Consider the following 24493-nt stretch of genomic DNA (forward strand, 5'->3'; position numbering starts at 1 on the left):
GAATATCAACTTTTTGAAATTAATCGTCTGCAACTGATTTCACCACAACATGAGGAATGGCGAAATAGTTCTCTCAGCTGACAGTGTTTATACCAATAAAAAGGCTGGTTATAGATTGTTCTTCATCGGGAGAAGAAGCAACTACCATGTCATTGCCCACGACCAGAGCCACCACGGCCACTACCACTCATGCTGTGGTCCAGGCTTTGGAAACGTATATTCAAAACCAGAATTTGCTCGGCGAGATCGCTGAGCTGGACGACATGCTGTACGATTTGGTGGCCATGCACAAGGACAACGAGCTGGCCTTGAAGCGGGTGCTGCAGTGCATCCACAACCTGTTGCAGACAAACAGCAAGTATAACGTTCGCTTTGGCCCAAAAGTGTTTCACAAACTGGTCTCCGTGGTGATTGCCGACAGTCGTGAGGATTCGGCCAGCCGGCGTCAACTGGTGGCCAATTTACTGGTTTGCGTGCAGCTTCATATACGAAAGTTTCCGCGTATCGAAGCTAAGTTCGTGCTGCAGCAGCTTTGGTCGCTGAGTCAGAGCAATGAGCGCCAACCACATGCGGCCCAGATTCTGGTACACCTTTTCGATGATTTTGTCAACAACTTGGGAACGGAATGCGCCCAGGAACTGCCTGTGCTAGCGCGGAATCTTCTGCAGTCTGATGTGCGCGACGATCGCCGCTCAGCGTATTTCCTCATGCGCAAGTTGCAGGAGATCGAGGATGTGCTTGCTGCTCTGCAGTGCAGCGAAGTTCAGTGGAGCGCGTATGTGGGCATTATGGAGAACCTGGAGGAGCAGCAGTCCCACCTCGTGCTGCCCACTTTGAGCACCTTGCTGCCACGCATGGGCTTGATGTCTAACAATTTGAGTGAAGATTGGCTCGGTTGGCTTAGGATTCTGTGCATACGCCTTCTGGGCGACAACAACATCCTCGTGCTGCGCTGGACCCTGAAGTACTTCCTTTCCCATTTTAGCCTAGAACAGATATCCCGCTTTAATCTTCTAACTGAATTCCTGTCAGCTACCAATCGAACGCAGCTGTATAATCCGGAGGTGCCCGATTGCCTCACTAAGCAGCAAATAACTGATTTCGTTGCCGAATTCCCGGCGGAGATTTTGCTGGAAGCGCTTGTGTGCGTTCCCTGGCATGCAGTCCCCCTGATTCACTGGCTTCAAACGTGGGAGCTAAAGCAGTTGCCGGTGGTTTCCAAGGAGCTGCTGTTTCAGTTGGGCGCTCGCGTTCGCTCCCTCCAAAATACAGTTTTACGTGGTGAAGCTATCAACTATGTAATTTTCTCCCTAAGTGTAAGTTCAGCTCATATAGCAATTGTAAACGTTATTTGACTCGTAGCTCTTTACAGGCGACAATTGAAAGTCTGTCGTTGGGAGACGACCTGCTCTTCATGGAGTCTTTGTACAATACCATCGATCGGTATCAATCCCATTCTCAACTAGCAGACAAGATAAACAAATGCAGCGATTTGGAAAGACACATTGCTAATTTCAACATTCGTTGCTGCGAACTTGTATCTCAAATGGACTATAAACACGATGTATTTGTTGCGTTCTTGGAGAAATTACGATCAGTTCCAAAAGCCAAACATGGCTGGTGGCGACTTTTACCCATATTTCTCCATCGGGAACTGGATCATCCGGAAAAATATTTAGATTTCTATCGTTCTGTCTATAATGTAGATACTTCTTTCCTTGAGAGTGGTGTGAGTCTAGAGCAGATGCAGCAGCACCTACTTGATCGATTGGAGTGCCAGACCAGAGAGGAAAAGTCCTTTGTACGCGAGCACTCCGTGGATCTTTTCGTAAAGATAAATCTACCGACCTGGAGCAAGCTGGAAGTTCTTAACCTAAATCCCCTGGAACTTTTGGATCAGGGCACTGAAGAAACATTTACCACCTTGTCGAATACTTTGTCTACGCATGATAAACCCTTGGCTGACAAGAATGTGTTGCCCGCATTTATCTCGCGATTGGGAAAACTTAAGGCCAGAGAAACGTAAGTAATTGATATCAGCTAAGTCTAGTTACTACTTAATTGTTTCTCAGGCAAGCCATCCTCAAATATGCTGTGAAAAATCTTTCGCCAGAAGAGTATGAAAAGTGCGTAGTGGACGTATTGGAGAAAAACACCTTTCTTTTGGCTACAATGGACTGTGAAGATTATATTAAAGCACCCACCTCGTTTGTTATTAAAAAAATGGTTGAAGGAGAAACCACTACTGGCGATGCACGGCAAGAAAATAAATACTTTAACGCAAAATTCCTGTATACAACGTTAATAATAATTCCGCAGCATAGAACGCGCTTTTGAGCAAATCTCGGATACTGGAGCCATTAGTCGAGCAGGATTTATTCACTATGCGAAGAACAGCACTGGTTTGGATATCAGCTCCATATGTGATGCATTGCTTAAAATGAATAATGACCTGTCCAGAAAGAAATCACGCTATTTTGCAAACTGCAAAGAGCACAGAATAAAAATGCGAATAGGCAAAGCTTTGCTTGACCTAAGCGACAGATGGAAGTGGTCGGAAAACCTGTGGGAAGCTGCCTTGTGCCCCAGCGATCAGCCTAATATAAGCTTTATGTACGAGTATCTGGTCGCCAAAATGCTGCTTAGCATCGATCCATTGCTGGAGCAGTTAAAGGTACTGGCAACTCTAAAGCCGAGCCAGCAAATATCGCTTGTTTCTGTAGTCCACATCTACTGCTTGTCTCGCTGGGAAAGTATAAACCATGAACAGCTTTTCGATGTGTTTGCCGTCCTGTTGCCTCTCACAATGGGAGCAAATTTTCAGACTCGTTTGCTGGCCCAGTTGGTTTTGCATCGGCTTTGTAACGAGTGCGATGATCGTAGGTAATGCAAATATTATTACATTTCCCCTTGTCGAATATTTTTAATGATAGTTTTCATATTTCTAGCATTCAAATGCCAGTAGCTGATGCGTTAAAGAAGTCCATTGAAGTAACATTGGGCGAAAAATTAAATGAATTTCAAAGCGAAGCACGGCTTTTGTTACCGGAAATCGGTATACAATGTTCTACATCCGTTTCGGATGCCATTCTGTGGATGACGAGTGCACCATTTGATGAGAACATCGGTTTCGTTAGCTGCTCGTATGCCTTTAGAATGAAACTAAAACGAGCCCTTGAAACGTTTAACCGAAAACAATCGGTACTGATACCTGAACTTGCATCGCCCTTGTCTGCATTGAACGGAAATGTGCAGCGAAAAATGAATCCCGTTGGAGATATATATCCGGAGAGTGACTTTGACGTTTCGAGCAAAGCTAGAGTTGACCACGAACTCATTGTGGTGGCCTCGCTTATAGACAAATTGCCAAATCTGGGCGGGTTGGCGCGCACTTGTGAAGTTCTGGGCGTTAAAACACTAATATTGGGTTTGAAATCACAGGCAGAGAAAAGCGATTTTACAAACTTGAGGTATGAACTTTTACCATCGCGATATCCCGTTTATGTAGTTTCATGTAATTATTATAATACAATTATTTTAGTATGACTGCTGAGAAAACTTTGAACATACTTGAAGTGAATCCGGAATCGCTTGCTGGATTCCTGCTGGAAAAGCAAATGGAAGGCTATAAAATCGTCGGGGCCGAGCAAACAGCACACAGCACAAACTTTATTGACTTTAAGTTTCCCAAGAGGAGCATTCTACTTTTGGGGTTCGTAACTAACACAATAAGCCTATTTTTCGAAAACTTATTGTTTTGCATCCCTCCTCAGGCATGAAAAGCATGGAATTCCAGCGAACCTTATTGGATTCTTGGACTACGCCGTCGAAATTCCCCAGTATGGGTTGGTGCGCTCTCTAAATGTACATGTGGCTGGATCACTTTTTATTTGGGAATATTGTAAGCAGCACTTAACGAAGGAGTAGATCCATAATTTGACTACCAATAGCGCAATTCACAAATGCCTTTTACAAATTCAATAAATACATACAAATTTTGTACAAATGTATCATTATAGCTACAAGCTACTAGTTTTATTTTAAATATGTTTATTTGCTTACAGTGGAGTTAATTAATGTAACCATAACTCATGCATTTAAATGTTCGCGCCGAGTTATCGATAGGCAGAATATGTCGATGACCTGTTGGCGCTGAGGAAAAACAGCTGATCTTAAAAACATAACAAACCAACTATAAACAACTTTTAAAAGACGGAAATGAGCTTCTCGGAAAACACCTCCGATTCAGAATGGTAAGCCATTGAGCGTGGAAAATCTCAAATTCTCTACAGAGACATTGCTTACAGGAAGGCGAGCAAGGAGAAAGTACAACGGACGGCTAAGCAATCATTAAAGCGGGACAAGGAGCAGAGAACTCTGAAGCCCAAATACAACCAGAAATTCTGCGAAAAGTGGCTTAAGATTTTCGATCCGTGGCTCCGACGGGCGGCCGAGGATCCCAACAAGCCCTTCTGCCGCGCTTGCCAGTGCACCATGGACTGCAATCGATGCCACCTGGTGCGTCACGAGCGAACCACCAAGCACAAGCGCAATCTGGAGGCTCTGCTCACGAAGGGCGAAGGCGCGGCGCTCCAGGAGTTCCGGATTCGCCAGCAGCGTAGCAAGTACTATCACCAGCGTAAATTGGTGGTGATCGAGCCCATGGCTGAGAACCTCGAGTTGGAGACGTCTTCTCCTCCAGAACCTATCCCCATTGTGGCCGTTGCAGATCAAAGCTGCTCTTCTGCAGCCATAGAGAAGGTTACAGTACCCAAACAGGAGCTCTTGACAGAGACAGAGACCACAACAAAGGTGACCGAACCCTCGTCAAGTCATGCCAATCGCAGTGACTGCTCCTCTTCCGCCTCTAAGCAGGAGGGCATCAAGTTATTAATGCAGATCCACCAGGACAAAAACGAGCTCATGGAATCCTTTCGCGAGCTCATGGGAAGCCAGAGAACACAAAGTCACACACCGCCGCCCAAGGAGAAGAATCATGTGGATCTGTTTTTCGAAAGCGTTAGTTCCAGCGTGAAAGCCCTCTCGCCAAAGTTGGTGGCGGAAGCCAAGATGCGGGTATCACAGTTGATCTGTGAACTCGAGCTACGCGGCCTCAGTGAAGCCAGTCAAACGGACGCACTGAATCCAAACCCTCACGCTAATGAATCCCTCGTACTCCGCCCGTCATGACAAGGGATTGCCCATCAGCCAGGGCTTAGAGGCTTACAATAGTCAAGTGCATATATTAATTTTCAATTTTAAAATAAATTATATTGATTTTTATACGAACAATGTTAGGATGCTTTATTTGTTAGTTGCATTAAAAAAACTATTTAAAATAGGTGCCAGAAATCGTATCGGACTGCTTATCGATAACATCAAGTCGGCCACTGCCATCACCAATGCGCGGCTGTGTTTACTTACAATAATTGTTAAATTTGAACTAGTTAATGCTATTTAAAGTCTATAGTGCCGAAGTAATCATAACATAAGGATGTGGAGCACTTCGAATGCGTATGAGAAGATGACCACTGAAAATGAGGACAGCGAAGTGCATGAAGCTAGGTACATTAAGGAAGAAGATCACATAGAGGTATCATTATTAAATTTACCAATCTTAAAGCGAAATAAAATTATTAAATTATTAGCAGCCCGAGAGGAAAAGTTCGCAGCTCATTAAGCGAAACAACATAGCACTACGGAGAAACCAGTTACCCTATTTAAGACCTATGCCGCAGAACCGCCAGGAACTTGTTAAGAGCATCGAACAAGATCGTGAACTTCTGGCGGCGTACTTCAAAAGATTGAGCTCCCAGCGAGATGAAGTCACTTCACCAGATGCAGCTCCATCGGCAGCTGATCCGCCTGTGCCTCAAAGGAATAGCTACGATCTATTCTTCGAGAGCGCCTGCATCAGTGTCAAAGGTTTGCCACCCAAACTGGCGGCGGAAGCCAAGAGCCGCATCTCCCAGATTATTACCGAATTCGAAATCCGCGCCATCTCAGAAATGGAGGAGCAGGAGCGCAAAATGCGGGCGCAGACCAGAATGGATAATGCGTCCGGGGTTGTCTACGAGTTTCGTCCCTGCTCGTAAAGTAGGTTGGGCGTTTGCCTTTCAAGCACCTTAACTCATCCTACACACTTCACATTCGGACGCCACCTAACTCTGGACTATCAAAATTCATAATAAAATTTAAAGCATTCTACATCCAGTTAACACACAGGCGGTCATTTGGTCGCGTTTCGGCCCTAAATTATTGTTTTTCGTTGATTCGTTGATAAAGGTGGATCGATGGCCGGAAAGCTGAAAGTATGCATCATTGGGGCTGAGGGCTGGTAGGTATTTTCAATGGCCAAGTATTACACTCCTTTGACTGTTTAAAATGTTTCTTGTAGGGGCTCGGCCATTGCCGCCGCCGTGAGCAACAATGTCTTGGAGGGAGACTTCGACAGCCGGGTGCATTTATATGTCTACGATGAAATGATTCGGGACACTGCCTTATCGGAGATCATTAACACTCGTCACGAGAATGTCAAGTATCTGCCTGGGATCAAGCTGCCCAATAACCTGGTGAGCAAATTCTTGCAGTGTTTTTTTTTGTCTGCATTATAAAAAACAATTTTGTATTAGATCGCTGTAAATGATCTTTTGGAAGCTGCCCAGAACGCAGATATCTTGGTATTTTCCACGCCACAGGAGTTCGTTCAATCCTACTGCAACATTCTGTCTGGTAATGTTAAGGAATCTGCCTTTGCCGTCTCCATGACCAAAGGCTTGATGAACGAGAATGGCGGGGGGATTGGGCTCGTATCGCACGCCATCAACGAGAGTCTGGGTATCCCGTGCTACTCCATGATGTCCGCACATAGTGCCATGGAGATGGCTCAGGGAAAGCTGTGTGAGGTGACCATTGGTTGCAGCGATAATTCTCATGCCAAGCTGCTGATCGCTGCCATGCAAACCAATAACTGCAGAGTTATTTCTGTTAATGACGTTGATGGGGTGGAGCTATGTGGAACGCTCACAGACGTCGTTGCCTTGGGAGCGGGTTTCATCGATGGAATGCGTCTAGGCGAGAACGCCCGGTTGGCTGCCATCCACTTGGGTATCAAGGAAATGATGCGGTTCATTAAGACGTTCTTTCCCTCAACCAAAATGTCCACATTCTATGAGAGCTGTGGCGTGGCCAACACGGTGGCTTCAAGCTTTGGTTTGTACAAAGAAAAATTCAGCAAATAACAATGTATAATATTAACTTCTTACATTTAAAGTCGATAAAAATGTGACATTTGCCAAGAGCTTAATAACATCAGGCCAAACCATTGAGGAAATTGAAGCTAGCCTACACAGTGGCCGCAAGCTTTTGGGTCCTATTGTGGCCAGTGATGTAAATGCATTTCTGGAGAGTGAGCTTATGCAACACGAGTATGTAGAAACTGAATCCGCTTTATAGCCGATATAAATATCCTTTGAAAACTATAGATTTCCGCTTTTCACGGCCATTCATTTAATATGCCAAAGCGAAGCTCCGCCGGAACTAATGATAGAGGCACTCAGTAACCATCCAGATCTAAGGTAAAAGCGCTCTCTACTGTTCAAATTAACCTGAACCCATCATCATCATCTGTTTTACAGCAATTCATCCATTTCATATTTACTAAACCATGAAAAGAAAGAACTAAATACGGACCAAGGCATGCCCGAACTGAGGACGGCTTTGGATAAGATACTGGCCGAGGCGGGAAACGATAACGTTAAAAAGCTCAAGGTGATAGACGACTGGACAGAAGTAAACGAATATGACGTCGAGGAGACGTTCGAGCGACAAGTGGCGTCACAGGATTCCTCTCCTGAAAACGAAATTATCCCAAACCGTCTGAGTGTCCAAGCTGCCCGGCTTTATAATGACATTCGGGACGGTAATGTTGGGGTGGCCTTTAGAATGGACATAGATGAAGGCGATCGCCATGTGCGGCTCTTGCTGGAGAAGGAAGGCGTATTGTCCAGCGATGCAGACAAGACTGCCGTTTCATCCAGATTGACTGCAGGCCAAGAAGATGACAATGCCAGGCTGGGACAAGGGCACTCAACAAACACTTCCGATCATATGATCAGCAAAGGCATTCCCAGTGGCTTGACTACGAACGAAACGCCTGATGTCCTGGATTTGAGTTCCGAATCCGAACCACTGCAATCGTCTAAACTAGACAGCCAGCTGATGGAAGATGCAGAGGCAAATTTCTCAGAGCGTTTAAAAGTGGATCAACTGAAAGAGCAGATTGATAAACAAGAAGCGGACAATACTAAAGCCCAAGAAAATCTTATAAAATCTATAAGGCAAACTATTCAGGCTCTTGGTGATAAAGATAAAATGGAAAATCTAATCGCTAAAAGCAAAATGGAGGAGGACCCCTTTCAACTAAAAAACCAAGTTGAAGCGGAGACTTTGGAACTGAAAAGCCAAATGGAAGAGCAAACTTTTGAGCCAAAAAATCAAACAGAGGAGGAACCTTTCCAAAGTAAAAGCCAATTAGATGAGGAATCTTCTCAAGAAAGAGGCCTAATGGACGAAGAAAATGTTCAGCTTGAAAGCCAAATGCAAGACGAGTCTAGCCTATTAAAAAGTTCCACAGATAATTCCGAATTTGTTGGACACAACGCTGAGGAAGAGCAATCCATTGAAGAACCAACTGATAACCATCAGTATAAATTAAGATCAGAAGCTGATAACCTTAAAACACTTATGTTCACCGATTCCGAGGAGCCCCTGGAGTCCGAAAAGCACATTGAAATGAAACTTCAAGACGAACACGATTTTGATCTGGATGAGGAGCCCGCCATAGGGAAAAAAGACCGTACTTACACCAAAGAGAACTTGGAGCTCGAGGAGCTGCTTGAGTGGCAGAAATTAAAGAAACCAGATGGAGACCATCAACTTTATTCTTCAGCGGAACTGGAGGATTCGACAGCCGTTGAAAACCAGCCGAAGTTCCCCATAGAGCATGATGATAGGTTGCAGGATATGGATAGCTATCAGCAAAAGGAACTCGTTCAAGTAAGGGCTGAGAATAAAGAGATTAGCGGAGCCGAACGCGAAAAGGAAATCAACTTGGTTGGCGAGCAACGGCCGGATCAAAATCAAGATGAGGTCTACTTGCGCCAGCACAATGATATGAAGGCTGACGACACTGGCCACCACGAGTGGGATTGGCTAATGAACAATGAAAAGATCGATCCCGACGAGCAGAAGATGTTTGCCCACGAAAGGATGGAAACTCTTAGCGAGTCTGATCAGGATAAGCTGCAAAATCTTAACAATCAACTAAAGGAAGCCCTGCAGCATGATTTGGATGTGATGTCGGCTAGCAGGAGTAATGAATCAAATGATGTGCTCTCCGAGGAGGACTTCAATCCCAAAGCTAAGAAAATTACGGAACAACCAGGAAACCCCACTCCCACCCAAATCCCCGCGGTTCCCTTGCCAGTAGTAGTGCCTAGGAAACAATCCCAGATCCGCGAGGGCAGTCCACAGTTCCAGAATCAACCCAAATCTGTTCCACCACCCTCGCCAAAAACCAAACCAAATGCACCCGTCGAATTTGGGAACACGGACGAAGTCATGGATTTGAATGAGTCGGCTTCGGAACGAAAGGTCCCTAAGGGTAAGAAAATATCAAAAACTGAGGCGGTGATTGAGCCAGTCGCCAAGGATGTCTCCATTGCGGAGCCAACTGAGTCGTTGCACACCAAAGAGGAAACTTCACCAGCTAAGCAGAGGGTGCCGGAAAGCAAAAGGAAACAAAAAAGTGGCTCAAGAAAAACATCAAGTGATGCGGATCGCAGTCAGGCATCGCAAGAAGCCGAGAAGCATCGGCAAACTACAGAACACAAGAAGGCACAACTGGAAAAAGTGGGTAAGAAGATCAGCGTTATGCGAACAGGTCAGGATCGTCGGGTTATCTACAAGGGTCACAACCCCTTCAGCAGTGAACCGGACCTAGAGTCTAGACCACCGATGGACACCAGCTTTGAAAAGGACAAAACTGGCGACTACCAGGAACTTGGCCATCAGCGTCGCAAAGTAGTCGTGACGCCGCCCTTCCATCCGCCTATCAATCCTAGAGTACGCATACCACGACCACCTTTCGATGGACGGGATCACGAGTTCCATACGATGACTACAACGCCGGTGGCCAGACACCTTGCTCCGGCACAGAAGTGGTCGTCTCTGCCCACGACTCTAAAGCGGAATCGCCCCTCCCTGGTTGCCACCATACAGGTCAAGCACTTTGCCGCTCTGCCCAGTCAGGCAATGCCGAGCCCCATATTGAAGATGCCGATGGGAGTGCCGCGCACGCCCACGTTTTCAAAGATCCTCTGCGCATTGCAGTTAGGATTGCTGGCCTCCTATCTCGCTTGCAGAAAGGACTAATCTCTGGACTAGTGGCTCGGCTTCTCGAGTCCCCCCATTGAAGCATTATCGGCTCTAGTGAATATAGAATACTTTTCTTTTTAAAACAATAAAAGGTGTTAGATTTAATCTTAATCAAAGGTGTTTGATTTAATCTAAATAAAGGGTGTTGGATTTAATCTAATGGCTATAACCATATCAGTTCTTGCAGGTGCTCCTGCTGCAGCGGCACTGTATGTTGACGGTGGAAGATTGCGCGATTCTCCTGCGATTGTAGTGGCCGAAAGTTCTTTAGCAACGGCCGACCGCGCTCATCTCTAAGGTTCCAGAACTTCGGCAGATCCTGGTGCGAAATGGGAAGGACCTCACCGAACACATGCCACTGAACCACCGGTGAGCATGGTGGGGTCGTCAAGGAGCCCTTGTACGTGTAGAAGTTGCCCCTGTCCAGGCTTCCCAGCAAGGATCCGAGGGTGAGCCGTTCCTGCACAGTGTAGGTGGCATTAAAGTTGCCCAAATGGAGAAGGGAATGAAATATTTCACTGAGTCCGGGTTGATAAAAAATGGGTCCCGACTGAAAGTGAATTGGAATACGTAAGTTAAACTTAGATACCACAAATCCTGTATCTCAACTTACACGAACAACCTTAAAGAGCACCGCCAGTACTGTAACGCCATCACGGTACCTGAAAGCCTCCTGAAGGTTTAGATACTTAGTGTTCCGGTGGACTATGTGCATTTCCAGATCATGTCGGCGTCCATTGAGCACGTGCTCCGAGCCCTTGCTCTCGGGCGATCCCCAATGGAAGTGCACGGCCTCCGCATCGTAGCAGTCCTGCAAGAGTCCTCCAGTTACGTATGGTCTCACGCCATAGATGGTCGTTGGAACCTGAAATTCCACTATCAACGGAATTGATAAGTGCTCTCTTTCACTTAGTAGTCCATCTAGTATGTAAATACCTGTGTGTCCACTATTCTTTACTGTCACCAGCTCATCGAAGAACTCATCATAAAACGCAAACACCAAAGGGGGCAAGCTAAGGGATATCACTTTGCGCCTACTAATCGCAATGGGCGACTGTTCGGATCCACCACAATGTGGGTATTTTTCCGGCCACCTCTCCGGGGACTTGTAGTCGAAGTCAGTCGACCTGAAATCTGTGATAAAGTTATATAACTAAAATTTGAAGTTTGCTATATTATATTGAACAATTCTAGCAATTTGAACCACTTTTTGGGCAATCTTCAGCTCCCATGTTTAAAGAAATGAGTGATGAGACTCCGCCACCAGTGGTCGTGGTCACTTTGCAAACCATTAGGAAGGCCGTTGGAGCAATTTCTGCACTTGCCAATTTCCAAAAACGTCTCCGCAATTTCAGCTATTTCGCAGAGTCTACGGTTATGTTTAAGCGTATCATAATTGCTTGATTTTGGGTCCGGACCATGGAAGAAGCCTCCTTTTGTTTACATTGTTCCGAACGATGGATCGCACACGCCGCTCTTATAACAATGGATGGTACTTCGACATCTACTCCGCCCCCGAAATTGACGCGCTCATTGGGTTTCATGGGGCATTTGTGGATGCAAATTTAATTATTGTTATTATTTACAGCCACCGGCTTGTTTGCTATCCATTAGATGAACCGCGATGAGACAGTTTTATGGGCGTCGAGTGTGACATATGAGTATGAGGGTTCGGTTTGATATAGTTCGGTTCAGACGGAGGGGATGGCTCATAAATTCCCGTACGGGTTGAGGCTACGCAATAGGTGACGTTGGTTGCGGGTCGGAAAATCTCAAGATCTGGGGTACGTTGTCTGGGCGCTATCGGCCTGCTATCGATGGCGACGGGGATTGCGTCTCAATACCAAGGTGATCCACAACCGTATCGTATCGTATATGATTCTTGGGACGCGACACACCTCACTGGCTTGCATTTCGGTACTCACTTGCGGCGAAGGGCAGCAGAAACAGAAGTCGCTGATAGAAGTCATCAAAAGCCGGAAAGTGCATTTTCCACCTGATCACTCGCTATACGCTATCCGCTATCCGCTATACGTCTTCTAGTCGTCTGGTCGTCTTCGCCAATCTAGTCCAAATTCGCTCCACACAGTAACCCCTGACCGAAAGACCAAAGATATCCACGCACGTTGCTCTGCAGACTGAACCACGATCGGCTTAGGCCAAAACCTTTATACCAAAAGGGCCACAGTGGGCCACTGTCTGGGTTTTTGGTTTCCGTCTCGTGAACTGGGAGAGCAACATTGTCAAACGCTCCACGGAGCAGCAATAGATGGTAATCTCGACTCGAAGTTGTCATACCCGCTACGGGCACTGCTGTCTGAGCACTATTACCCCGAAATTAAAAACTATAATTGAAAAAAACTTGGTTCGATAGGGACAAATGCAGATTACACAAATTGAAGTTGAAATTCCTTGACATAACTTAAGCCCTCTGTTGTATAATGTCTGCAAGTGTCCGATCATGTTCCCATGTTCTGCAAGTTCCATCAAAAAACGTTTCATTTATTTACTGAGAAAGGAAAAGTTTATTTCCTCAGACAAGGGAGTTTCGGATAAGTTGGAGATACTTCCCTGGCAACAAAATATTTTTAATATATTTAAAACACAGAAAGGCACATTGCTTACTTTATATAGCAAATACAGATAACATGAGACCGACTTAAAATACCTCGCAAGTGCTTCTTGTTACAATGTTTTAAGATATTTAAAGTTTTTTTTTTAAAGAAAACCCACGTAAAACATGTTTGTTTTGATCTCTGCTTATGACATCCTCTTGTAAGTCAGATACACGGCTCTTTGGTTGGTTCTTGAATTACATGTTAATTTTGGAAGCCTGGCTTAGAAAGGTAGCAGACTGCAGACTCTTGAGATCCAGTTGCTGAGTTTTCGTCAGCTGCAGCTGCAGAGTTAAAAGAGTTTTTATTATTTTAAAGATATATCGCACAATCAAAAAAAATGTAGAACATGGCTTTTACATACTTTTTTTTACTTATACAATGCGAACTTGAAACAGCTTTCAGGTGAGTTTACTTAATAAATCAGCTAAATTTAAAACAGAATTGTCGAAAGGCGCGGGGCAGATATCTCGATAGTAAAGTAGATAAAAATTGTAAAAAGAAATTTTTAAAATGAAATTAGCCAACTTGTTTTTCGTACCTTCACCGATTCTGAAGATACTTCATATGAAATTAAATGTTTAACTAAAATGCATATTACGTGTTGTAAATTTTATTCAAGTACTTCGTATAAATAAATAAATAAGTAGGGCCCAAAATCAAAATAAGCATTTAATATGCATTCGGTTACAATTAGTCAACCTTATTGACTGGAATGTAAACACTTCATTTTAACTCAATTTTATGGCAAAAGCACAAAAACAAGTACAAAAATTTCAGTAAATGTTACTATTATTGATTTTCCCCAGTCGCGATTCGAAATTGAGCGTAAAACCCAGCGAATCAGCTGTTTGGCGGCAACGACGGCACAACAAAACAATTAATATCCGCCGCAGCCGCAAAACAAAACAAATAAAAACAACAACAAAATAAGTGAACAACAATAACAAAAACAAAACCAACTGCGCCGCGATAAAATTGTTTGCCAATAAGAATCGGGCTTAGTGCGGATTGGCATCCGAAAGATACAGGAACGTGGTGGTTGCAGCTGCACCGGGAAGACGATGGTTTTCTTCAAGTTCTTGAAGAGCAAACTGTAACGTATACACATAAAGGCACCACAGATCAAAACAAAGTAAACACACGCGAAAATCCCAATGAAATAGAGATACAACATAAAAGATACAACGAAAAAAAGATACAACCCACGAGAATAACAATGCGCGAAATTCAGGCGTAAGTATGCGAAGGTGTGGGCGCGTTGTTTACGTCTAGGAAGTATCTGGTGTCCCCCGAGTGTTTGGCTACCTGGTACCCACATATGTAGGTGGGGAATCTGCAAGAGAATTGGAGAATCGGAGAACCAGTGGGATTTCGAGACTTAGACCGAGAACGCGAACGAGAATGAGGCGAGCAAAACACCAAAACACAAAAATCCAAAACGACGCCGTGCCAGCAAATAGTATCTGTGTGAATGAATGGGCCAGCTTTGTGGGGGTGTGTTCGTGTGATTATGCTGCCGTCTGGACATCAGATAATGCGAATTATATTTTGTTTTTGTCTCGTCATGTTGGCCCAGCCGCGCGCGTTTTTGCCGCGCTTTGTATCTATCAGATACACTAGCCGAAAAGTATGTGCGGAATGCGCCGTGCTTTCGTATTTCGGATTGTTTTTTTTTTCTCCTTTTTTTGCTTTTTGTTTTTGGTCGAGGCTTCGCGGGCTTCCGCCACTGGACCGCGCTTCAATCGCATCCGGACGGTGTCGAGGTGAGCACACGTTGGAATTCTCTGGTCTCGAGTCCCGAGTCTCGGTTCTCCGGCGCTCGTCAGTTAAACAACTAACATCGGTACCCTTATCATCCGCGAAACGAAGTCCGCTGTCAGACATGAGGTACTAGCACCTCCAAAAGAATGTAGTTTACCCCCAGCCAACCGGACGACTAAGCCCCCCACTAAACTTTATGGTGGATAAACCGAGAGCTAAATAAAGAGGCGAGGTCAGATAAGGCTTAGAATAAAGAGCTACTGAACTGAAATACTGAAATATGAGGAATGCCTGTGAGCGACCAAAATAATCCTTAAATTGCATTAAAAACTGGCTAGAATCGTAAACGTTTTCTTCTGGAGCGATTCAAGCCTTGTAAATGTATACATTATCCTTACTTCATCATGGAGTAGTAACGTCAAGCTTAACAGCTTAGTCTGTTCATATTGTTGCGAGCCATAAGTGCCACCTAGGATATGTCTTAAATAGTATTGTATCTACGAAACTTTCAATAGCATCTCTTCTTCCCATCCAGCTCACAATTTATGACGAAGACAAATCGCTTGGTGATTTTGAGGCATGGCGAAAGTGATTTCAACATAGAGAACAAATTCTGCGGCTGGCATGATGCGCCATTGAGTGATTTCGGTGAGATAGCGGTTAACTTAACTTGAAATACCCACTTCATCTAATCCTTTTACTTATTTAATAACTAGGCGTGCAGGAGGCCCTGACTGTGGCGATTCCAGCGCTCTCCCAATCCCAGTTGGAATTCGACGTAGTCTACTCATCCGTACTGAGCAGATCCCGTCAAACGGCAGAACTGATCCTCTCCAAGTTGAACTGCGCCTACGTGCCCATAAAGGAGGATTGGCGACTGTGCGAACGGCACTACGGAAATCTGACAGGTTGCCGGAAACGAACCGTAGCCGATCGCTATGGCGAGGAGCAGGTTCAGGCGTGGCGACGTGGATACGACTGCGTACCGCCGTTCATTGAGGAGAGCAATCGGTACTTCTACACCATTTGCAGCAATCCCATATTCGATGATGTTCCTCGCGGGGAGTTCCCCCTCGCGGAATCCCTACACATGTGCGTCGATCGGGTGAAACCCGTGTGGAAGGAGGTCAGGCGGGAGGTGCTCAAAGGCTCCCGGGTACTGATGTGCGTCCACGGTACTGTGGCGCGCGCCCTCGTCCAGCACATTGAGGGTGAGTTAGAATAGGTGGTTTGACAGCTCAAGGGTTACATACATCTTTGGTTACTCGGTAGGAATCTCCAACGAGGCCATCGAAAAGGTTAACATTCCAAATTGTGTGCCACGCGTTTACGAGTTCGATTTGAGTACTGGAGGCTTGGTTGGAGCTGCCATCAATCTGGGGGATCAGGAGTACATCAGACGGAAGACAGCCCAGGTGGCAGCCATTGGTGACTGATTGCGGAGCACTCCGATCGACTTTTGTGGAATTTACATCGATATGTGGCCGTCTGCATTTACTTAAGCCTCTACCGTTTTAAGTCTGAGGAGATCGGCTGATAAGGATATTATGACTACTATTTATTCGTCTACCCCATCTGATATTTTCGGCCAAAAATATACAATTTATACAAAATATATACGATGGAGATGATAACATATACATAAATGTAATAAAAATAAGTTATTTCGTTTCATAAATACCAATTGGATGCTACACCCAATAAAAACATTTTCAGTTTCGAAGTATATAGTTTATTAAATTGCTTTTCAAGCTCCATTATGATCCAAAAGACGATCTAGTAAATGCATTATGTAATACTTTCAGTTGCTGCCACAGCCATTTGCCTGAAGTGCAATCAGTAGTAGCTCTGCTCGTTGTAGAGCGGACTCAAGTTGTTTGGCAGGATGTAGATGTCCTCGGGACGACCGTTGAACACGAAGGGACGCTTCAGGGATGTCAGCTTGGAGTCCTGCTGAGGAACCGGCATGGAGGCGAGTCCAAAGCTCTGCTGCGAGCCCCCGTAACTACCCATCGATGGCGACGACATGGGTCGGTAAGGATTACTAGGCGTTGGCGGTCGCATTCCATATCCACCGCCACCCAAGCCAGGTGTCAAGGATCCCATTGCCTCGCCCGGGGATCCATTCACTTGGTAGACTCCTGTGGGCTTTCCGTTGGCCAGGAAGTTGACGGGCAAGTTGAAAACGGAACCGTAGGCGGAGAATGAGGGCATGGGCTGGTAGGTCAGCAGTGGTGAGAATCCCCCGCCAAATGGAGCCGTTGGCATATTGGGCAAAAACATATAGGGCGTGGGCGGCAGTCTTACGTAGTAGATGGGTGAATTGCGGGCTGGTGACGCGTGATTGGCACCAGGACGTCGACCACCGGAGGCTCTGGACATCACCACATCCTCGAGGTCGTTGCTGGCACCAGAAAAGGCGGGATAGAACATGTCCGGAGCCAGGTAGAGCGGAAAGGGGATGAGCACTGGCTGGGCATAGCCAATGAAGGGCAGCATCTTGGGCATGGCCTCGAAAGGATTGCCCTGCGGTGCGGCATACGGACTCCAGGGATAGTTGGCAGAGTTGGGCAAACGCGACTCCTGTTTCGACTCCTGCAGCAGCTGGTAGGGATCTTGCTCCTCCTCGTCCTCCGATTTCAGATCCTGCTGCTCGCCCAATGCGTCCTGGACATACTGCTGCGTGTGGATCTGCTGTCCTTGCGGCTGTTGTTGCCCTGCCTGCTGTCCTTGCTGCGAGGATTGCACCTGCTTCTGTTGGCTCTGCTTCTTCACGAGCTGGACGAGATTGGCTGCCACGGATTCGGCCACTAGTTGCTCCAGCACCAGCAGCATCAATACGATGCTCCAAATGTGGTTACCCATTTGATAGCTGTAATTGGATCATGGCATTGGCGATGAGTACATCTACTGTTGATCCCCGACTGACCCCAAGCCCCATTTAAGCTGATTTGCATGCTTCAGGCTAGTTTCTCACACTCCAATTGCGCAACCAGCGGATTTTCCCCATTAGAACAGGTGAACAACGGAAAACTATATGGCCAGTACTTTCGATGGGGGCAAAAAGTATACTCCGAAGTGTGGCGATCGCCATGCTTATAATTCGTAATTAAATCAAGTAGGCACTTTTGGTTTACTAATATCTACTTATTAAATGGTATTCTACTTTGAGGTTAAGCCGCTATATTTAAAATTCTTCACCTTATAATGTGTTCTTCTTTAAAATATTTTTAAGCAATCACTGCATGAACAGAAATGTTTTAAAAATTACCCTTTATCTAATATGATTTAACACTTTTTCCACAAACACTTTAAGTACAATTTTACTTGGTTAATAAGTAAATATCGCTGATTGCTTAATGTGGTAGAAAAGTCCCAATCGAAATGCTAACGATTCAATTGGCCCACTGGTCGGCAGGCGCGTTCAACTGGAAATGAGTGTGATCGCGGCCAGAATCGACGCTTTATATAAGGGGGCCTGGCCAGAATCCCCGCATTCCCAGTGGCCAACTCTCTGCCGACGGCGCAGTCGAGGGAGCTGCGCATGCGCAGAGTTGAAGAAGCGAAGTGAAGTAGTTAAGAGCGCAGAGTGTTTGGGGCCATACGTTTGTTTGCATTTGCCGGGCATTTCTCAGCGATGTGAGGGCAACATGATTTTGATGTTCTGTGGCAAGTGATAAATCGGCTAATTGCCAGCGGCTTAAACGCCGGCTTAATTAGCCCCGACTGTGAATAACCCTGCCAGCTGCAAATTATATAAATATCCACATGCAATTGCAGCATTTTGCTAGCCAGCTTCGGTGGAATCGCGAGCAATGTTAATTACACCGGCAAAGGGTCCCTCGACTGGTGTAACAAGAGCCCTGCGAGTAACGCCCGCGATTATGCATTTTAATTTTTATGACAGGGCAAAAGAAGACGTCGTGTTTGAGTCGGAGATGGGCTCATTAGTCAATGATATCCGCCCTGCATTCCACATGGCACCTAGCATCTAGCACCAAGTAGATAGCAGATTACATATAGCACCTAGTGCCTGGTTAAAGCACCTGCTCCTGCTGATCTAAAGATCTCTTCCCAGTTGCATAATTGAGCATAATTGTGCGATTGCATCGGCGTGCCTACATATTTAGTTAGTGTGCAACTTTATTGTCCGCCTAACGATTACCAGGCAAGATGCCCGTAATGCCACTCAAAGACTCCCATGCTGGCCAGACAAAAAAAAAAAAAAAAGTAGCAAGGAAAACGGGAGAGAAGAGTCTGTCAAACAGGTCATAATTATGCCAGATACTCCAGATAAACCCCTGCAGGCACTATTAATATTCTAATATGAATAATTTGTTTATTTGTCAAAGCCAACGGCAGTGGCGCCGGCGTTGAGATTAGAGCAATAATAAATTACGCAGCTAATTAAGCGGCGGCTGCAGCAGCAGCAACATCCACGCAGATGCAAAAGATACAGATACACGAGTACGGCGACTGCCGCAAACAAGCGACGACAATAACGAACGGTTCGTGTTCTATGTGTGTATTACTATTACCCAACTAAAGGCACTATCCCGGAGTCCAGCTAAAAACCAAGCCCAAATCCAAGTCCAAGTCCATACCCAAACCCAACTTGGCCAAGCCCCATGCCACACGTAATTAGCCTTGGAATGTCCTTGTGCACGTGACTAGCCCCGCTCCTCGATGCCTCGATGCCTCGGGCGCGAGGATCGCAGTCGCCCTGGTGTGGGGCTAAATATAAAACGCGCGTGCCTGCGGATCATCAAACTTGGCCACTTTCCTAACGAAGCCACGTTAGGTGACAATGTCGTTGATGCACTGGTCAAAAAACCTTTGAAAGTCGGTATGGCATCTTGATGTTAAAACATAAGACTAATGAAATCCTGACTAGTTAGATGGTCTGATATCAATGAGAAATGTTTAACAATGATCGGTCCCAATTAGTCCGATATATTTCAACACATTTCATTTATGAAGTAAGTCATATTATAGTACTTCCACCGCTTTCTGCGGTGTAGGATCGGCAGTACTATCTTGGTATCGGTATTCGGAACGTAAACAACTAACAGCTATCAGGCTACAAGGGTTCATTAACACCAACTGACAGCCTGGACACAAACATGGCCCAAACAAAACGCCGTGCTTGCTGGGGCCCACTGCTGATGGCCATTGCCATTTCAAAAAGTCAGAAGCTCTCGTATTAAATCATCAGCTTCATCATCGCGTCGCTACCGGCACACTCGCTTGAGCATGGCCCATCTAAAGTAAACCACTTTTGTTTTTTACACCAAAAGAGGGGTATATAAAAAGAAATCGAAGCTAAGACAGAAGATCGGCGGAGAACTGGGTCAGAAGCGGCACGACCGCCGACGAGAATCTGAATTATTGAAAACCCCTCAGCAAGTCGCCCTTCAAGCAGACTATGCAAACAAATTACTCAGTATCTAAATAGCCTTTAAAGAAAAAAATTCCTCTGATTCTATTAGTTGGGTTTCAAACTTTTTGTCTTAAATACCCCTTAGCTGCACTTGAATACTCGCCTCACACGAGCCACACTCAGCTACTTTCTTTAACAGCAAACAAATTCTGAAAAGCGTAATGATGTTGCTTGCAGTTCAGTTTGCCAATGCCATTGACACAGTTATTAAGCAAACAGTTGGCTAAAGAAATTGAATCGTCACTTCCGGATAATGTGGCTGTGATTGGAACTCAGAGTTATCAGTTTAGTTTTTCAATTACCTCCTATCAATTGGGTTCAATTAGCTTCAGTTCTCAGAGGTTCTTGATAAGAAGTTGGAATGTGTTTGCCTAGAAATACTACTTTTCACAATAAAATTTTTCGAAGACGAGGTGGCCGAGAGGTTAAGGCGTTGGACTGCTAATCCAATGTGCTCTGCACGCGTGGGTTCGAATCCCATCCTCGTCGTAAAATATCCTTTTTAATTATTTTGTTATTCTTTTGAGTGTTATATTTTGTTTTGCTCTTAACCTAACAAAAGAATATTAATTTTAACGCTACAAAAGGTTATAAATATAATTAATATGGAAAGCAATAAAATAATATTAAGGATTTAAATTTAAAAAAAATTAGTTTTCGACGAGGATGGGATTCGAACCCACGCGTGCAGAGCACATTGGATTAGCAGTCCAACGCCTTAACCTCTCGGCCACCTCGTCAACTTGGAATTCGCTGTTTTAGATCGTTTTTTGAAAGAAGGTATGCAAATTATTTGGATTAATACACTATGCGAAACATGTCCTTATATTTATATATTTACCATACATTGTCAAAAAGTTGATTGACTTCTTAATACTTTTGCCAACAGAGTTTCTGGAACAGGGCTTTTGAAAATTTAATAATTTGTTTTAGTGTTTGTTATTTCTTATAATTAAAAGCTAAGTGATAATGAAAATCCAAAAAATACCTTACCAACTTATATTTTTTTTAATCACTTTGTGTGTTAACATTTATTGTGGCTCCAGGTTGATCTTAATTTAAAAAGCCCATAAAATGCTTAAATAAGAAGGTCACCAAATGGTAGAGGTATTCTACCAGCTCTAATAATTATGTCGACTTAGTAAAAATAATTATTAAATCTTTCATTGCAAAAATAAAAAAGTATGTCGACGAGGATGGGATTCGAACCCACGCGTGCAGAGCACATTGGATTAGCAGTCCAACGCCTTAACCACTCGGCCACCTCGTCCAGTAACAGTGTTACGCCCAACAATGCACTCATCCTGAGCAGAGCAGCATATCACTTTGTTATCGACAGCAAGCAGTATTTTTCACCATTAGAACATTGCCATTGCGGTGGTTTATGTACTTATATAATTACTTTTTAACTGCGAAATAAACTAAAGTATGAAATACGTAAGTGAAAGTTGGTCATCCGCTGCTGAAAAATGTCATATTTACCAGACAAAGACCTTGTTAACTAAGCCTTTCAACGAATAGAACCAACACTGCTTGCCTGTAAAGCAAGCGGTGCAGGAAATGAGCATTTGGCTGCCAAGGTCACATAAGACGAGGTGGCCGAGAGGTTAAGGCGTTGGACTGCTAATCCAATGTGCTCTGCACGCGTGGGTTCGAATCCCATCCTCGTCGTGTTTATTTTACTATTTTTTTAACATCACCTGAAGTTAAATAACGTTTTTAATGCTACCGAAACCTAAAAACAAACTTTGTTTACCCAACCATTAAAACACAGACAATAGAGTCCAGATGCTAATCGTGTTTCAATTGAATTTAGAGTTTTACTGCCTCGTTGGCTGAGGGGAGACAATAATGGCCATTTCAGCAGTTTAAAAGCAATGAAAATAGATACATTGATAACAGCTTAAGTGTCGCTGATGGTGGCATTGGTTGATCTTTTGGACGGCCGATAAGATGCGAAGTGCGTGGAGGATTCCGGGGCGACCGCTAACTAGATGGGTTCTGCAGAAACCGGGTTTAATGACACCGTGAAAAGGGTCAGGCCAGACCAAATATGACTTGGGATGCCATTAATGGCTCGTTTGGCTCTCAAGGTCGACGGGTGGGATCGGCCGTGGGGCGAATTTTTTTGCACGCCGTGGAAATTCGCATTTAGGCCACCTTTAGAGATGGCAAATACAAACAATGCCCACTCTCGAAATTAAATTCCAATTGAAATAATAGTTCGCTTTTGCTGCCGTCGGCGAGCAGCCAAAACAATATAAGCCGCCGGGTAATTAACGATGTTTCCAATGATTTCTTTCTCGTTCGCTGGCCGGCTAATTAATGCATTTAACGCAATTACAATACAAAGATCAGGGTATATTATGTTTGCCGTTCGGTTGGGATTTCGTCTGCTTTTCCTTTTAACTGCGCAACTGGTTTTCAATTATCTAAAACTTACTTCTCGCTCATTAATGGAAAAGCCAAAGAATTTTTGTGCCATTTGATGGGACGTTTTAAAATCCTCCAGCCACTGAAAAAGGCTATAAAGCAATCATTTACGATCAATACACACATATGTCTATTATTCGCTTGCTCTGATTGTTGGCCACTTGGAAAGTTTCGCTGGTCGGCTATATGACCAGTATAAGTCACCAGGTCGGAAAGACATGTATCGGTGAAATCTTAATTCGGTGTGGGAGGTGATGATGCCTTCGGAAGACCTGGTCAAGCTCTATATGGCTAAGGATTTACATGTCATGTCAGCCATGTCAAGATACGCATCTTCAAAGACAATTGATCTTTGATGACAGCCGAAGGTCGAAAGTAATTGATGATCACAGATCGCAAGCACGCCAAATAATAATTACCAATTTTTGTTTTATTCAGCTGCCATTGCCTTGACATATTTCAAACACTTTAAATATTATTGTATTTCTTGCTAATTTTTGTGGTTTCAATCTTATTATAGTCCAAACCAACTAAAAAATTATATTTTTTTGAAGCTGCTTTGGCCTGTAGCCTTATAAGTTTACGGATTATCTAGTTATTAAACAGCATATCTAAACGGTTGTTAAATAAGCTAGTAAAACAGATTGCAGCAATTAGAACATGGGGAATCCCCTGGAGTTCTGCTTTTTCTCCTATGTACTCACTCAGTCACTCTTTCTTTCTTCGCTGGACAGCTTGAAGAGCTCTTTCCCCGAACCACTTGAGCCCCTGGTTATGACTCAATAGACCCAGACTCAATGGATCTTGGACAGCCAACTGGCAATCCAATTCGCCAGCCAATCGCCCCCATTCGTTGTCGGTGGAGGCCAAGCTCCACTGGAAATCGCAACGCCCATTTTAACCTGCTCCCTGCCCCCGGGGACTTTCACAAATCCCGCGCAAGAATTCGCTAAACGTTTTGGAACGGATGAGCAAATATTGAATTTTGCGGCTGACAATCGATGGCTGGCTAGCAGGTCTTTTCCTTTCGTTACACTTTTCTTTCTGCGTGCTCCACAAATATTTGACTTTCGATGAAAGTCGCTGAGCTGGCGACGTGTTGGCAGTTATGACCCCGATATCCAGGGGGCCTAAACTCTCAGAAATGCCAAGTGCACCGCCGAATCGGGATGGTTGACATAGCGTTGCGGTTGCGTAAGTCTACAGCTTCATTCCGAATGCATTCGATGGAGATCCGATGTGGTGTCCACATGCCAAGCACCCCGAATGACAAAAAACCAAACGCCGGAGACGCAGTTGGAAGATGGTAGAGATGGTGATGGAGACAAAGGCTTAGCTTAAAGTGCTCGAACGCCACATGTGAGTCAGTTTATGGGCTCTGTGGGTTTAATGAACCTGCGAATTTATCGACAATAAAAGATTCGCTATAATTGGCCCATATATAATCGTTGCGATTTAAGCCGGCTGATTAGTCGGCTTTGCAGTGACGTACCACTCACTGGCGGTGGGTGTTCCCGCCATTCATCTAAATGGATCTTGTAGCCCGACGCTGTGTGTCTTCATAAGCGGCTAATTAAAACGTTGCCAATGTAAATGAAGCCTAAGAGCCCCAGCCGTCTCACCATCAACTTCACTTCACGGCGTGCTGGCAAATGCTTAAAAATTCAGTAGCCAAACACGCAAGCGCCGCCAGTCGCAGTGCAGAGACAACATACCAGAGCCGAGAGTTTGGAGTTGGGAGTTAGGAGTTAAGAGTTAAGAGTGTGTCTGTCATTCAGACCCGAAGACACCGGCCAAGACTACT

General features: G+C 44.8%; 7 protein-coding genes, 1 long non-coding RNA gene and 4 other non-coding genes across 16 annotated transcripts; 7 read left to right on the forward strand and 5 right to left on the reverse strand.

Moving 5' to 3' along the window:
• Nucleotides 1-28: 28 nt before the first annotated feature.
• Nucleotides 29-3988, forward strand: LOC120452710. Its single transcript, XM_039637074.2, has 7 exons — nucleotides 29-1316; nucleotides 1373-2022; nucleotides 2073-2258; nucleotides 2320-2883; nucleotides 2949-3470; nucleotides 3542-3712; nucleotides 3774-3988. The coding sequence occupies exons 1-7, from the start codon at nucleotides 147-149 to the stop codon at nucleotides 3925-3927; spliced, it is 3417 nt and encodes a 1138-aa protein (XP_039493008.1). The 5' UTR covers nucleotides 29-146; the 3' UTR covers nucleotides 3928-3988.
• Nucleotides 3989-4185: 197 nt separating this feature from the next.
• LOC120452030 (protein suppressor of variegation 3-7) lies at nucleotides 4186-5293 on the forward strand. Its single transcript, XM_039636078.1, has 2 exons — nucleotides 4186-4253; nucleotides 4308-5293. Exons 1-2 carry the CDS (start codon nucleotides 4219-4221, stop codon nucleotides 5188-5190), a joined length of 918 nt encoding a protein of 305 aa, XP_039492012.1. The 5' UTR covers nucleotides 4186-4218; the 3' UTR covers nucleotides 5191-5293.
• Nucleotides 5294-5396: 103 nt separating this feature from the next.
• On the forward strand, nucleotides 5397-6222 carry LOC120452029 (protein suppressor of variegation 3-7). 2 transcript variants are annotated; one of them, XM_039636076.1, is made up of 2 exons: nucleotides 5397-5593; nucleotides 5649-6222. In XM_039636076.1, exons 1-2 carry the CDS (start codon nucleotides 5495-5497, stop codon nucleotides 6093-6095), a joined length of 546 nt encoding a protein of 181 aa, XP_039492010.1. In that variant the 5' UTR covers nucleotides 5397-5494; the 3' UTR covers nucleotides 6096-6222. The 2 variants fall into 2 exon arrangements, with proteins under 2 accessions (XP_039492010.1, XP_039492011.1); XM_039636077.1 differs by having other exon boundaries at nucleotides 5652-6222.
• On the forward strand, nucleotides 6144-10548 carry LOC120452028. Its single transcript, XM_039636075.2, has 6 exons — nucleotides 6144-6337; nucleotides 6398-6572; nucleotides 6633-7212; nucleotides 7274-7427; nucleotides 7485-7577; nucleotides 7638-10548. Exons 1-6 carry the CDS (start codon nucleotides 6294-6296, stop codon nucleotides 10432-10434), a joined length of 3843 nt encoding a protein of 1280 aa, XP_039492009.1. The 5' UTR covers nucleotides 6144-6293; the 3' UTR covers nucleotides 10435-10548.
• Nucleotides 10549-10587: 39 nt separating this feature from the next.
• LOC120452281 (carbonic anhydrase 15) lies at nucleotides 10588-12582 on the reverse strand. The gene is made up of 4 exons (XM_039636412.1): nucleotides 12363-12582; nucleotides 11374-11571; nucleotides 11051-11313; nucleotides 10588-10987 (listed from the first exon to the last, which is right to left on the reverse strand). Exons 1-4 carry the CDS (start codon nucleotides 12424-12426, stop codon nucleotides 10601-10603), a joined length of 912 nt encoding a protein of 303 aa, XP_039492346.1. The 5' UTR covers nucleotides 12427-12582; the 3' UTR covers nucleotides 10588-10600.
• A 356-nt stretch (nucleotides 12583-12938) lies between these two features.
• On the reverse strand, nucleotides 12939-13658 carry LOC120453822. The gene is made up of 2 exons (XR_005616563.1): nucleotides 13417-13658; nucleotides 12939-13336 (listed from the first exon to the last, which is right to left on the reverse strand). It is a non-coding gene; the product is annotated as an uncharacterized LOC120453822 (long non-coding RNA).
• A 130-nt stretch (nucleotides 13659-13788) lies between these two features.
• Nucleotides 13789-16523, forward strand: LOC120453821 (phosphoglycerate mutase 2). Of its 3 annotated transcripts, none has more exons than XM_039638702.1 (4): nucleotides 13789-14148; nucleotides 15352-15464; nucleotides 15533-16027; nucleotides 16089-16523. In XM_039638702.1, exons 1-4 carry the CDS (start codon nucleotides 14117-14119, stop codon nucleotides 16250-16252), a joined length of 804 nt encoding a protein of 267 aa, XP_039494636.1. In that variant the 5' UTR covers nucleotides 13789-14116; the 3' UTR covers nucleotides 16253-16523. The 3 variants fall into 3 exon arrangements, with proteins under 3 accessions (XP_039494636.1, XP_039494637.1, XP_039494638.1); XM_039638703.2 differs by lacking the exon at nucleotides 13789-14148 and adding an exon at nucleotides 14192-14288; XM_039638704.1 differs by lacking the exon at nucleotides 13789-14148 and adding an exon at nucleotides 14326-14461.
• Nucleotides 16524-16579: 56 nt separating this feature from the next.
• On the reverse strand, nucleotides 16580-18233 carry LOC120452291. Of its 2 annotated transcripts, none has more exons than XM_039636426.1 (2): nucleotides 18088-18233; nucleotides 16580-17688 (listed from the first exon to the last, which is right to left on the reverse strand). In XM_039636426.1, the coding sequence occupies exon 2, from the start codon at nucleotides 17679-17681 to the stop codon at nucleotides 16653-16655; it is 1029 nt and encodes a 342-aa protein (XP_039492360.1). In that variant the 5' UTR covers nucleotides 17682-17688; nucleotides 18088-18233; the 3' UTR covers nucleotides 16580-16652. The 2 variants fall into 2 exon arrangements, with proteins under 2 accessions (XP_039492360.1, XP_039492361.1); XM_039636427.2 differs by lacking the exon at nucleotides 18088-18233 and adding an exon at nucleotides 18018-18035.
• A 2430-nt stretch (nucleotides 18234-20663) lies between these two features.
• On the forward strand, nucleotides 20664-20745 carry Trnas-gcu. The gene has a single exon. It is a non-coding gene; the product is annotated as a tRNA-Ser (tRNA).
• A 169-nt stretch (nucleotides 20746-20914) lies between these two features.
• Nucleotides 20915-20996, reverse strand: Trnas-gcu. The gene has a single exon. It is a non-coding gene; the product is annotated as a tRNA-Ser (tRNA).
• Nucleotides 20997-21444: 448 nt separating this feature from the next.
• Trnas-gcu lies at nucleotides 21445-21526 on the reverse strand. Its single transcript has one exon. It is a non-coding gene; the product is annotated as a tRNA-Ser (tRNA).
• A 319-nt stretch (nucleotides 21527-21845) lies between these two features.
• On the forward strand, nucleotides 21846-21927 carry Trnas-gcu. Its single transcript has one exon. It is a non-coding gene; the product is annotated as a tRNA-Ser (tRNA).
• Nucleotides 21928-24493: the final 2566 nt, after the last annotated feature.

Source organism: Drosophila santomea, chromosome 3R (assembly GCF_016746245.2).
Source record: "Drosophila santomea strain STO CAGO 1482 chromosome 3R, Prin_Dsan_1.1, whole genome shotgun sequence".
Lineage (NCBI taxonomy): Eukaryota > Metazoa > Arthropoda > Insecta > Diptera > Drosophilidae > Drosophila > Drosophila santomea.

Excerpts from the sequence above, each read along its gene's own strand:
- LOC120452710 (XM_039637074.2), top strand. The coding sequence starts at position 147 with ATGTCATTGCCCACGACCAGAGCCACCACGGCCACTACCACTCATGCT. Across the intron at positions 3,471-3,541 it reads AGCGATTTTACAAACTTGAG|TATGACTGCTGAGAAAACTT; the intron begins GTATGAACTTTT and ends CAATTATTTTAG. Across the intron at positions 3,713-3,773 it reads AGGAGCATTCTACTTTTGGG|GCATGAAAAGCATGGAATTC; the intron begins GTTCGTAACTAA and ends ATCCCTCCTCAG.
- LOC120452030 (XM_039636078.1), top strand. The coding sequence starts at position 4,219 with ATGAGCTTCTCGGAAAACACCTCCGATTCAGAATG. Across the intron at positions 4,254-4,307 it reads AACACCTCCGATTCAGAATG|GAAGGCGAGCAAGGAGAAAG; the intron begins GTAAGCCATTGA and ends CATTGCTTACAG.
- LOC120452029 (XM_039636076.1), top strand. The coding sequence starts at position 5,495 with ATGTGGAGCACTTCGAATGCGTATGAGAAGATGACCACTGAAAATGAG. Across the intron at positions 5,594-5,648 it reads AGGAAGAAGATCACATAGAG|CAGCCCGAGAGGAAAAGTTC; the intron begins GTATCATTATTA and ends TTAAATTATTAG.
- LOC120452028 (XM_039636075.2), top strand. The coding sequence starts at position 6,294 with ATGGCCGGAAAGCTGAAAGTATGCATCATTGGGGCTGAGGGCTG. Across the intron at positions 6,573-6,632 it reads TCAAGCTGCCCAATAACCTG|ATCGCTGTAAATGATCTTTT; the intron begins GTGAGCAAATTC and ends ATTTTGTATTAG. Across the intron at positions 7,428-7,484 it reads AGTGAGCTTATGCAACACGA|ATTTCCGCTTTTCACGGCCA; the intron begins GTATGTAGAAAC and ends TGAAAACTATAG.
- LOC120452281 (XM_039636412.1), bottom strand. The coding sequence starts at position 12,426 with ATGCACTTTCCGGCTTTTGATGACTTCTATCAGCGACTTCTGTTTCTG. Across the intron at positions 11,572-12,362 it reads TCTGCTGCCCTTCGCCGCAA|ATTTCAGGTCGACTGACTTC; the intron begins GTGAGTACCGAA and ends ACTTTATCACAG. Across the intron at positions 10,988-11,050 it reads TGCTCTTTAAGGTTGTTCGT|TCGGGACCCATTTTTTATCA; the intron begins GTAAGTTGAGAT and ends ATTCACTTTCAG.
- LOC120453821 (XM_039638702.1), top strand. The coding sequence starts at position 14,117 with ATGGTTTTCTTCAAGTTCTTGAAGAGCAAACT. Across the intron at positions 15,465-15,532 it reads TGCGCCATTGAGTGATTTCG|GCGTGCAGGAGGCCCTGACT; the intron begins GTGAGATAGCGG and ends TTTAATAACTAG. Across the intron at positions 16,028-16,088 it reads CCTCGTCCAGCACATTGAGG|GAATCTCCAACGAGGCCATC; the intron begins GTGAGTTAGAAT and ends GTTACTCGGTAG.
- LOC120452291 (XM_039636426.1), bottom strand. The coding sequence starts at position 17,681 with ATGGGTAACCACATTTGGAGCATCGTATTGATGCTGCTGGTGCTGGAG.